General features: G+C 46.6%; 1 protein-coding gene across 1 annotated transcript; it reads left to right on the forward strand.

Moving 5' to 3' along the window:
* The first annotated feature begins 419 nt into the window (after positions 1 to 419).
* Positions 420 to 2805, forward strand: LOC129537053 (uncharacterized). Its single transcript, XM_055396345.2, has 2 exons — positions 420 to 904; positions 1422 to 2805. Exons 1-2 carry the CDS (start codon positions 842 to 844, stop codon positions 2796 to 2798), a joined length of 1440 nt encoding a protein of 479 aa, XP_055252320.2. The 5' UTR covers positions 420 to 841; the 3' UTR covers positions 2799 to 2805.
* Positions 2806 to 13086: the final 10281 nt, after the last annotated feature.

The raw sequence follows: 13086 nt of genomic DNA on the forward strand, positions 1-13086 counted from the left end.
GTATACAGTCTTAGACCTGAAAGATGCTTTTTTCAGCCTACCCCTGGGGCCCCAGAGCCAAGAAATCTTCGCCTTCGAATGGACTGATGGAGACAATCAAACCACTGGACAGTTAACCTGAACTCGCCTCCCGCAGGGATATATGAATTCGCTGACACTGTTTAATGAGGCCTTAGGCGAGGACTTGCATGAGTACCGGGCTGAACACCCAGACATCATTTTATTACAATATGTAGATGACCTCTTATTGGCAGCCAAGACCGAGAAAGCATGCCTGCAGGCCACCCAAGACCTCCTCTGCGCCTTGGGGGAATTAGGGTATAAGGCCAGCGCCAAAAAGGCCCAGATTGGGGCCTTATATCCCTGGGGTATAAGATTAAGCAGGGGCGACGATGGCTGACCCAAGCCATGAAAGAAACTATCTTGCAGATTCCTGAACCAACCATGCCCCGCCAAGTGAGGGAATTTCTGGGGACTATTGGGTACTGCAGACTATGGATTGGGGGTTTTGCCGAAAAAGCTCTCCCCCTCTATGAGAGCAGCAAGGAAAGCAAAGACTGGGTGTGGACTGAGCCGATGAGAAAGGCCTTCCAGGAGCTTCGGCAGGCCTTGTTAGAGGCCCCAGCCCTCGCCCTCCCTGACCCGTCTAAGCCGTTCCAGTTGTTTGTAGACGAGAAACAGGGAGTGGGAAAAGGAGTCCTGACCCAACAGTGGGGACCCTGGAAACGGCCTGTGGCCTACTTGTCCAAACGACTGGACCCTGTGGCGGCGGGCTGGCCGCCCTTTCTCCAGGTCATTGCAGCAACCTCACTCCTTGTCCACGATGCAGACAAGTTGACATATGGACAAAACCTCCTGGTCTACGCTCCCCATGCCATTGAGGGCACTCTCAAACAACCACCAGGTAAGTGGATCACCAACACCCGCCTAATGCACTATCAGGCCTTGCTACTAGAAACCCCCCGGCTGCGTTTCTAGACCCCCTGCTCCCTAAACCCTGCCACTCTACTGCCAGTCCCCGAATCCCCTGGGCCGATGCATGACTGTGCCGAAGTACTAGCTGATGTTGCAGCACTCAGGGGAGACCTCAGAGACACACCTCTGGGGGATGGTGATCTGGTATGGTTTACGGACGGGGGCAGTTATGTGGCAGATGGGCAAAGAAGGGCCGGTGCGGCATTGGTAGATGCTTCCAGGAATGTGATTTGGGCAGACGCCTTACCCGCTGGGACATCAGCCCAAAAGGCAGAGTTGATCGCCCTGGCACAGGCGCTCAAGATGGCTAAAGGCCAGAGAGTCACCATATATACTGATAGCCGTTATGCCTTTGGTATGGTGCATATCCAAGGACCCATCTACAGAGAAAGGGGCTTTTTGACAGCAGAAGGAAAAGAAATTAAAAACCTGTCTGAAATTCGTAGGCTCCTGGCCGCCATCCACCTTCCTCGAGCTGTGGCCATAGTCCACACCCCGGCACACCAGAAGGAGAAAACATAGAGGCCCAAGGTAACCACACCACAGACGCGGCGGCACAGAAGGCTGCCACAGAAGGATATGAGGCCCGCGCCCTAACTGTTGGGCTGCTGGCCCCAGGGATGGGAACCCTGCCACCAACCCCAGAGTACTCCCCTTCGGACCGAGAATGGATCCAAGCCAAAGGCACCAACCCAGAAGACCCAGATGGATGGTACCGAGATTCAGCCAGAAACTTATTGCTTCCTTCCTACCTGGAACAGCACCTCTGCTTGCACCTGCACCAAACCACCCACTTGGGGGAGAAAAACATCGCGTCTTTCCTGCAAACAGCACGTCTTCGGTTTCCTCGACAAAAAGCGATTATACAAGAAATTACTCATTCCTGCAAAGCTTGTCAGATGATGGCACCAGGGAAAAGAAAGGGACAACACACGGGCATAAGGTACTGGGGAATAAGACCGGGACAGCACTGGGAGATAGATTTCACTGAGGTAAGACCAGGCAAGTATGGATATCAATATCTATTGGTCATGGTAGATACCTTTTCTGGGTGGGTAGAGGCATACCCCAGTAAGAGGGAAACAGCTGTGGTGGTAGCGAAAAAGCTTTTAGAGGAAATAGTGCCTAGGTTTGGGCTGCCGGCCTCTATTGGCTCTGATAATGGACCTGCTTTTGTGAGTAAAGTTGTTCAGGGATTGGTTTCGGCTACAGGGATTGAATGGAAATTACACTGTGAATACAATCCCCAGAGCTCGTGCCAAGTCGAAAGGATGAATTGGACCCTAAAAGAAACTTTGGCAAAATTGGCAATAGAGACTGGCGGGGACTGGGTGACTCTCCTTCCCTATGCCCTTTTCCGGGCACGTAACACCCCCTATAGAATAGGTCTGACCCCCTTTGAGATTGTCTATGGGGCCCCTCCGCTGGCATGTCCCATCTTCGAGGGGAAAGATAAACCACCCCCGAGCCTAAAAGAGTTCAGAGAAGCAGTTTTAACTCTGAGCAAGGTACATAAACAAGTATGGACTCTAATTAGAGATATTCATGAAAGACAAAACCAGGGAACGGTCCCATCACGTGACATCGGGCCGGGGGACTGGGTATGGGTCAAATGGCACCAAGCAAAAACCCTAGAACCTAGATGGAAAGGTCCTTATGTTGTCCTTCTCACCACCCCCACTGCTCTAAAGGTTGACTGCATCGGACCTTGGGTACACTGCAACCACGTATGCCTTGCCACTCCAGAAGAGCAAGACAACGCCTGGATAGAATGGAAGGCCGGCCGTCACCTGTCAAATCCCCTGAAGCTAAAAATCACGTGACGGAAAGCCCCCTAAGGCTTATGGTCTTACTACTGATGACCACCTTCGTCGGCTACAGGACAGCAAGCGGGAACCCACATCAGCCGGTCAAAATCACCTGGAAACTTCGAAACGGGCTGACTGGCGAGATACTCAACTCGACCACCGAAAACCACCCCCCCAACACTTGGTGGCCAACTCTGTATTTTAATCTCAAAGACGTCATAGAAGGTTCAACGGAGACTGGGGGACCTATGCAGGTCAACGGGTTTTGGGCGTGCCTGGGGTATATGAGAAACTGGAGGCAATGCGGGGGGATGCAACATTACTGGTGCAGTTCCTGGTCCTGCGTGACCTCAAATGAAGGCAAAAACAGGTGGGATGTCAGGAACAGGGATGGGGTTAACTTCTCATTCGTAAAAAGGGCCCCTAATGGGTTCACACACTCCCTAGGCCCAGACGGGAAAGACAAATATGCTCAAATCAAGGTAATGTTCAACCAGGAGGCAGCCAGAAAACTCGGCTCCAGACCACTATGAGGCCCCCTATGGCATGGCCCCTACTACGGGGGTATCTTAACCATCCTCCAAACCATAGAACCGGTTGTGATAGAGAGCATAGGCCCCAATCTAGTCAAAAGTCAAAGCCCACCAGAGAAGTCTAAGGCCACTCCCCAGGGCCATGACACCACAACCCCGGCAGGGGTCTCCCCGTTAGACGCCCCTCACCTGAGGACAGAAGAGGCTACCCACGCCTCCATGCGGAGACCAGAAGAGACAATCCACTCCCCTAGCACGCAAGCTGCAGATCCCTTATGGGGCTTAATTAATGCCGCCTTTACAGCATTAAACCATACCGACCCTAATAAACCCGCTCTTGCTGACTCTGCTATAATCTTTACCCCCCCTTTTTACGAGGCAACAGGCCTCAATGTTTCTTACACCCTGTCTCACTACTCAGAACGATGCAAGTGGGGAGACCGTAAGGTCGGTCTTACCATGAGGGAAGTCTGGGGAAAGGGACTTTGTTTGGGTATGATCCCACTCGAAAAGGCCCTCTTTGTGCTCAAATTGGCAACATTACAGAGTTAAATGATACCCAATGGATCATTCCGGAGGCAGGGGGCTGGTGGATTTGTTCCCATACTGGGCTGACCCCCTGTTTGCATGCAAAGGTTTTTAATCAGAGTCAGAAGTTCTGTGTTCTGGTCACAGTTATGCCAAAAATTGTCTATCACTCTGAAAAAGTCATGTATTCCCACTGGGGTAGAGGGGAAAACGAACATCTCGGAAAAATGTCAATACAAAAGCGAGAGCCAATCAGTGCTATCACCTTGGCCACTGTGATGAGCCTTGGGCTGGCAGGAGCAGGGACAGGTATAGCCTCTTTGTCCCTGCAAAACCAAGGACTCACCTCTCTGCAGGCCGCTGTAGATGAAGATCTCACCCGCATTGAGGAGTCTATCACTCATTTAGAAAAGTCCTTAACCTCACCATCCGAAGTAATATTGCAAAACAGAAGGGGACTAGACCTGATTTTCTTGCAACAAGGAGGGCTTTGTGCAACCTTAGGGGAAGAATATTGCTTTTATGCAGATCACACAGGAGTAGTGAGAGAGTCTATGGCCAAGGTAAGAGAGGGACTAGCCCAGCGAAAAAGAGAACGTGAAGCCCAACAGGGATGGTTTGAGTCGTGGTTTCAGAGCTTGCCTTGGTTGACCACTCTAATCTCCACCTTGTTGGGACCACTCATCATATTGATACTAATACTATCATTCAGCCCCTGTGTCCTAAATAGACTTGTGACATTCATCAAAGAGTGTATCAACACAGTCCAGTTGTTAGTACTTAGACAACAATATCAAACTCTACCCAAGGAGGAAGATTCCTCCGTTTGAACAGCAGAAAAGGGGGGAGATGTTAGGAGCCCTAACATCTGAGTAGCCATGATAGGCCTGAGACCTTGTTTAGGCCTAAGCTTCAATTTCCTGGAGACAGGGTGGAGGCTAGGTTCACAGAAACTCCTCCCTCTGGCACCAAAAATTGGGCCAATCAGAAGAAAAAGGGAAATCCCCCAGAGAAAACCCCGTGCATATAAACTGGCCATTGAGCTTCTGTGCACACATGAACTGGCCAATGAGCTTCTGCCAGCTTGATCTTTTGAACAAAAATAGGAGCTTAGAAGAACTGTACAAAAAAGATCTTCATGAGGAAGATAATCACGATGGCGTGATCACTCACCTGGAGCCAGACATCTTGGAATGTGAAGTCAAGTGGGCCTTAGAAAGCATCACTATGAACAAAGCTAGTGGAGGTGATGGAATTCCAGTTGAGCTATTTCAAATCCTGAAAGATGATGCTGTGAAAGTGCTGCACTCAATATGCCAGCAAATTTGGAAAACTCAGCAGTGGCCACAGGAAAAGGTCAGTCTTCATTCCAATCCCAAAGAAAGGCAATGCCAAAGAATGCTCAAACTACCACACAATTGCACTCATCTCCCACGCTAGTAAAGTCGTGCTCAAAATTCTCCAAGCCAGGCTTCAGCAATATGTGACCCGTGAACTCCCAGATGTTCAAGCACGTTTGAGAAAAGGCAGAGGCACCAGAGATTAAATTGCCAACATCCGCTGAATCATGGAGAAAGCAAGAGAGTTCCCGAAAAACATCTATTTCTGCTTCATTGACTATGCCAAAGCCTTTGACTGTGTGGATCACAATAAACTGTGGAAAATTCTGAAAGAGATGGGAATCCCAGACCACCTGACCTGCCTCTTGACAAATCTGTATGCAGGTCAGGAAGCAACAGTTATAACTGGACATGGAACAACAGACTGGTTCCAAATAGGGAAAGGAGTATGTCAAGGTTGTATATTGTCACCCTGCTTATTTAACTTATATGCAGAGTACATCATGAGGAACGCTGGGCTGGAAGAAGCACAAGCTGGAATCAAGATTGCTGGGGGAAATATCAATAACCTCAGATATGCAGATGACACCACCCTTATGGCAGAAAGTGAAGAGGAACTCAAAGGCCTCTTGATGAAAGTGAAAGAGGAGAGTGAAAAGGTTGGCTTAAAGCTCAACATTCAGAAAACAAAGATCATGGCATCTGGTCCCATCACTTCATGGGAAATAGATGGGGAAACAGTGTCAGACTTTATTTTTTTGGGCTCCAAAATCACTGCAGATGCTGATTGTAGCCCGGAAATTAAAAGACGCTTACTCCTTGGAAGGAAAGTTATGACCAACCTAGATAGCATATTAAAAAGCAGAGACATTACTTTGCCAACAAAGGTCCATCTAGTCAAGGCTATGGTTTTTCCCGTGGTCAAGAGACGCCGGCCCGGGCGGAACGAGCCACGCAAAGAGGTGCGGCCATGAGGAGCTACCCCACGCCTGAGGCCAGGGCCGGCGGCCGAGAGGAGCTACCCCACGTCCAACAGGCGGTGGCTGCGCGGGCGCAGGAGGGCCGAGAGGAGCTACTCCGCGTTCAAGGTCAGGAGGGGGGGCCTTGAGGAGATACCCCTCGTCCAAGGTAAGGTACAGCAGCTGCAGTTTGCTGGAGCGGCTGTGAAGAGATTTTCCACGACCAAGGTAAGAGAAACCGAAATAAGACGGTAGGTATTGCTAGTGGGCACCAGAGGGCAGACAAACTGAAATCATAATCACAGGAAACTAGCTGATCTAATCACATGGACCACAGCCGAATGTGGTCCCCTGGAGAAGGGAATGGCAAACCACTTCAGTATACTTGCCTTGAGAACCCCGTGAACAGTAACAAAGGGCAAAATGATAGGATACTGAATGAGGAATTCCCCAGGTCGGTAGGTGCCCAGTATGCTACTGGAGCTCAGTGGAGAAATAACTATAGAAGGAATAAAGGGATGGAGCAAAAGCAAAACCAATACCCAGTTGTGGATGTGACCAATGATAGAAACAAGGTCCGGTGCTGTAAAGAGCAATATTGCATAGGAACCTGGAATGTTAGGTCCATGAATCAAGGCAAATTGGAAGTGGTCAAACAGGAGATGGCAAGAGTGAATGTCGACATTCGAGGAATCAGTGAACTAAAATGGACTGGAATGGGTGAATTTAACTCGGATGACCATTATATCTACTACTGTGGGCAGGAATCCCTTAGAAGAAATGGAGTAGCCATCATGGTAAACAAAAGAGTCCGAAATGCAGTACTTGGATGCAATCTTAAAAATGACAGGATGATTTCTGTTCGTTTCCAAGGCAAACCATTCAATATTACAGTAATCCAGGCCTATGCCCCAACCAGTAATGCTGAAGAAGCCGAAGTTAATCGGTTCTATGAAGACCTACAAGACCTTTTAGAACTAACACCCAAAAAAGATGTCCTTTTCATTATAGGGGACTGGAATGCAAAAGTAGGAAGTCAAGAAACACCTGGAGTAACTGGCAAATTTGGCCTTGGAGCACGGAATGAAGCAGGTCAAAGGCTAATAGAGTTTTGTCAAGAGAATGCACTGGTCATAGCAAACACCCTCTTCCAACAACACAAGAGAAGACTCTACACATGGACATCACCAGATGGTCAACACCGAAATCAGATTGATTATATTCTTTGCAACCAAAGATGGAGAAGCTGTATACAGTTAGCGAAAACAAGACCAGGAGCTGACTGTGGCTCAGATCATGAACTCCTTATTGCGAAGTTCAGACTTAAATTGAAGAAAGTAGGGAAAACCACTAGACCATTCAGATATGACCTCAATCAAATCCCTTATGATTATGCAGTGGAAGTGAGAAATAGATTTAAGGGACTAGATCTGATTGATAGAGTGCCTGATGAACTCTGGACGGAGGTTCGTGACATTGTACAGGAGACAGGGACCAAGACCATCCCCATGGAAAAGAAATGCAAAAGAGCGAAATGGCTGTCTGAGGAGGCCTTACAAATTGCTGTAAAAAGAAGAGAGGCGAAAAGCAAAGGAGAAAAGGAAAGATATAAGCATCTGAATGGAGAGTTCCAAAGAATAGCAAGGAGAGATAAGAAAGCCTTCCTCAGTGATCAATGCAAAGAAATAGAGGAAAACAACAGGATAGGAAAAACAAGAGACCTCTTCAAGAAAATTAGAGATTCCAAGGGAACTTTTCATGCAAAGATGGGCTCGATAAAGGACAGAAATGGTATGGACCTAACAGAAGCAGAAGATATTAAGAAGAGGTGGCAGGAATACACAGAAGAACTGTACAAAAAAGATCTTCACGACCAAGATAGTCACGATAATGTGATCACTGACCTAGAGCCAGACATCTTGGAATGTGAAGTCAAGTGGGCCTTAGAAAGCATCACTACGAACAAAGCTAGTGGTGGTGATGGAATTCCAGTTGAGCTATTTCAAGTCTTGAAAGATGATGCTGTGAAAGTGCTGCACTCAATATGCCAGCAGATTTGGAAAACTCAGCAGTGGCCACAGGACTGGAAGAGGTCAGTCTTCATTCCAATCCCAAAGAAAGGCAATGCCAAAGAATGCTCAAACTACCGCACAATTGCACTCATCTCACACGCTAGTAAAGTCATGCTCAAAATTCTCCAAGCCAGGCTTCAGCAGTATGTAAACCGTGAACTCCCAGATGTTCAAGCAGGTTTTAGAAAAGGCAGAGGCACCAGAGATCAAATTGCCAACATCCGCTGGATCATGGAGAAAGCAAGAGAGTTTCAGAAAAACATCTATTTCTGCTTCATTGACTATGCCAAAGCCTTTGACTGTGTGGATCACAATAAACTGTGGAACATTCTGAAAGAGATGGGAATCCCAGACCACCTGACCTGCCTCTTGAGAAACCTGTATGCAGGTCAGGAAGCAACAGTTAGAACCGGTCATGGAACAACAGACTGGTTCCAAATAGGAAAAGGAGTGCGTCAAGGTTGTATATTGTCACCTTGCTTATTTAACTTATATGCAGAGTACATCATGAGGAACGCTGGGCTGGAAGAAGCACAAGCTGGAATCAAGATTGCTGGGAGAAATATCAATAACCTCAGATATGCAGATGACACTACCCTTATGGCAGAAAGTGAAGAGGAACTCAAAAGCCTCTTGATGAAAGTGAAAGAGGAGAGTGAAAAGGTTGGCTTGAAGCTCAACATTCAGAAAACAAAGATCATGGCATCTGGTCCCATCACTTCATGGGAAATAGATGGAAAAACAGTGGAAACAGTGTCAGACTTTGTTTTTTTGGGCTCCAAAATCACTGCAGATGCTGATTGCAGCCATGAAATTAAAAGACGCTTGCTCCTTGGAAGGAAAGTTATGACCAACCTTGATAGTATATTAAAAAGCAGAGACATTACTTTGCCGACCAAGGTCCGTCTAGTCAAGGCAATGGTTTTTCCCGTGGTCATGTATGGATGTGAGAGTTGGACTGTGAAGAAAGCTGATTGCCGAAGAATCGATGCTTTTGAACTGTGGTGTTGGAGAAGACTCTTGAGAGTCCCTTATACTGCAAGGAGATCCAACCAGTCCATTCTAAAGGAGATCAATCCTGGATGTTCATTGGAGGGACTGATGCTAAAGCTGAAACTCCAATACTTTGGCCACCTCATGAGACGAGTTGACTCACTGGAAAAGACTCTGATGCTGGGAAAGGTTGGGGGCGGGAGGAGAAGGGGACGACGGAGAATGAGATGGCTGGATGGCATCACCGACTCTGTGGACATGAGTTTGAGTGTACTCCGGGAGTTGGTGATGGACAGGGAGGCCTGGCGTGCTGTGATTCATGGGGTCGCGGAGAGTCGGACACGACTGAGCGACTGAACTGAACTGAACTGAACTGATGTATGGATGTGAGAGTTGGACTGTGAAGAAAGCTGATCGCCGAAGAATTGATGCTTTGAACTGTGGTGTTGGAGAAGACTCTTGAGAGTCCCTTGGACTGCAAGGAGATCCAACCAGTCCATTCTAAAGGAGATCAATCCTGGGTGTTCATTGGAAGGACTGATGCTAAAGCTGAAACTCCAATACTTTGGCCACCTCATGTGACGAGTTGACTCACTGGAAAAGACTCTGATGCTGGGAGGGATTGGGGGTGGGAGGAGACAGGGACGACAGAGCATGAGATGGCTGGATGGCATCACCGACTCTGTGGACATGAGTTTGAGTGAACTCCGGGAGTTGGTGATGAACAGGGAGGCCTGGCGTGCTGTGATTCATGGGGTCGCGGAGAGTCGGACACGACTGAGCGACTGAACTGAACTGAACTGAACTGATGTATGGATGTGAGAGTTGGACTGTGAAGAAAGCTGATCGCCGAAGAATTGATGCTTTGAACTGTGGTGTTGGAGAAGACTCTTGAGAGTCCCTTGGACTGCAAGGAGATCCAACCAGTCCATTCTAAAGGAGATCAATCCAGGGTGTTCATTGGAAGGACTGATGCTAAAGCTGAAACTCCAATACTTTGGCCACCTCATGTGACGAGTTGACTCACTGGAAAAGACTCTGATGCTGGGAGGGATTGGGGGTGGGAGGAGACAGGGACGACAGAGCATGAGATGGCTGGATGGCATCACCGACTCTGTGGACATGAGTTTGAGTGAACTCCGGGAGTTGGTGATGGATAGGGAGGCCTGGCGTGCTGTGATTCATAAGGGTCACAAAGAGTTGGACACGACTGAGCGACTGAACTGATGTAATCTGAGACTATAAAAACCGCTGTGACCTGGGCTCGGGGCTCTTGTCCGCATTCCACTGCGCTGGGAGGGGCAGGAGCCCTAGCTTGAGCTAGAAATAAACCCCATTCTTGCTTTTACATTGCTGCAAGTGTCTTATTCTACCAATTAAGGGGGACCGGACTCAGGGCATAACAGTGTAAACTAGGGAGAGGGGGACTGGAGATAAATTATCTGGACATCATTGTTAATTGGATTAATAATAGTAAAGGGATAGTTTGTAACATAGCCTTTTCCTTATTATTACTATCCAACTTTGAAATTTCTTCAGCTACCATTTTCTTTCAGGTCTTACCAACCTAGGCCTAAAATATGGTATATCTAGCTTCCTGAGCACCAGGACCTTTCTATTGCAATCTCATTGTTACATAGCTATCATAAAAATAATTCTTCTCATGTAATTTCTCTATTTATTATTTACCCACCACATCATATCTAAGCTTTTAATAACAACCACAACAAAAATCTCTGTCCCTTCCCGTCTTTATCAACTGACTTCCCCAAATTTATCAGTTGTATTCTCAAATCCTTTCCCAAATCCGCCTTTTGACTGCTAGAAAATCAATCTCCTTAAGTCTCCCACACTTCAGGCTCTTCCCACATTTAAATCAGGGCAGATGTTTAGCTCCCAAGTAGAAAGTCCTTTAACTTTCACTTCTGCAAATCATTAAAATCAGCCTCTTTGGGAGCGGGCCTAAAAACTCTCACCTCCTGGAAACCACTTTCATAGTAACAACTGGACTTCCAGGTTCCCCATCCCCCATCCCACAGTAGTATCTTGTTAGGCAGTCACAGCTTTTGTTCCGAGTTCTGCACCTGGTTCTCTCTCTTTGCATTGTAACTTCTTTAGGGGCAAGGACTGTGCACTTGACTCCATTCGTATACCTCACCCAGTACAGTGCTAACCAAAAATACTCTTAAAATGTTTAATGAATTAACAAGATCAGAAATTCTCTGGCATAATATGAAATTGTGGAAAAAATGTGGAGGGGTTTCCCTTGTCTCCACAGTCTCCATATGGGGAAAAAATGGCAACTTGCCCTTTTCCCAAGATAAGCAGACAGTTTCCTAAATAAGATTAAAATTTAATGACTCTAATACTCAATTCTGAGGCCATATACATCTTCTTCTGAAGTGGGTGCAACACAAACGTTTCTATATCCTGAGAAGAGGATATGAATGAATTAAAGGAAAGCAAAATAGACTGCAAATTTTTCAAACATTAGAGTTGCTTTTTATGCTTTGATTTGTAGAATTTTCTAGTCCAGTCTTTCATGAATGAATTTATGAACTTGTTAACTTTGAAGAAACTACTTCCAAGGATTTCCAGAGTTTTACATACTGAATGTTCCTATCTAAAGTTATATAAAGTTATTAATTAAAGTTATGACAAATATTTTTTGAGTACCTATGAGCCTGGTACCATGCTAGGCACTGAAGTGTCCATAGCCTTCATTTAAATGTTAGAAGGAGGTGAAGGATTAAATGGAGGAAGTGGGCAAGAATACTGAAGAACTCAAACCTGAAGTTTGATTAACTTTCAGCAACACAGTGCCGTGCATAAATTTTGTTTTTAATGAGCTACCCAAAGAACCTTAAATTTGTGGAAAATATGTAAGAAAGAAGTTGAGAGAGCAATGCTGAAAACAGAACAGCAGATGGCAAGATTTGACCTCAGTAAGTGAATAGAGAGGAAAGAACAGAAAAAAATGGCTTTAGAACTACTGTTTTTTAAAGAAAATCCTAGGAAAGAACAAGGATGGTAGCAGATAGGGGAGGTAAGTGAAAGTTGTGAGGTAGGTGGTACCAAAGCTGATTTAATTTTAAAGAACCATTAAGTGTTTAGAGGTCTTAGAGGTGAATTCGGAGAAGGCACTGGCGACCCACTCCAGTACTCTTGTCTGGAAACTCCCACGGATGGAGGAGCCTTGTAGGCTGCAGTTCCTCGGGTCACTAAGAGTCGGACACGACTGAGCAACTTCACTTTCACTTTTCACTTTCATGCATTGGAGAAGGAAATGGCAACCCACTCCAGTGTTCTTGCCTGGAGAATCCCAAGAGTGGAGGAGCCTGGTATGCTGCCGTCTGTGAGGTCGCAGAGTTGGACACGACTGACGTGACTTAGCAGCAGCAGCAGAGGTGAATTACCGATGTAGGCCTACTGGAAACTGCAACCAAGCCCAGGATTTTGGCATTAGTGGAAACAAAATTGGGAGGCTAGTGAATTTGTCTCTTCTTTTAACAGCCTCACTGCCTCTACCCTATTCAGTTTCTTACTGAAATCCCCAGGCTGCTTGTGCCCAGGGCTTTACCTCAGTCTATCAAGACCTTTCTGTCTTTCCTCCCATCAGACTTTTCCCTTTTTGTCCTAGGACAGAAAGTAATCCCAACCTTCCGTTTTTCTAAGGAACCCAATTGTCATGTACAAAACTGTTCCAAAGAATAGCAAGGAGAGATAAGAAAGTCTTCCTCAGTGATCAATGCAAAGAAATAGAGGAAAACAACAGAATAGGAAAAACAAGAAATCTCTTCAAGAAAATTAGAGATTCCAAGGGAACATTTCATGCAAAGATGGGCTTGATAAAGGACAGAAATGGTATGGACCTAACA

The sequence above is a fragment of the Moschus berezovskii genome, chromosome 6 (assembly GCF_049115385.1).
Source record: "Moschus berezovskii isolate FMDL1 chromosome 6, NW_MosBer_1.0, whole genome shotgun sequence".
In the NCBI taxonomy this organism is placed as follows: Eukaryota; Metazoa; Chordata; class Mammalia; order Artiodactyla; family Moschidae; genus Moschus; species Moschus berezovskii.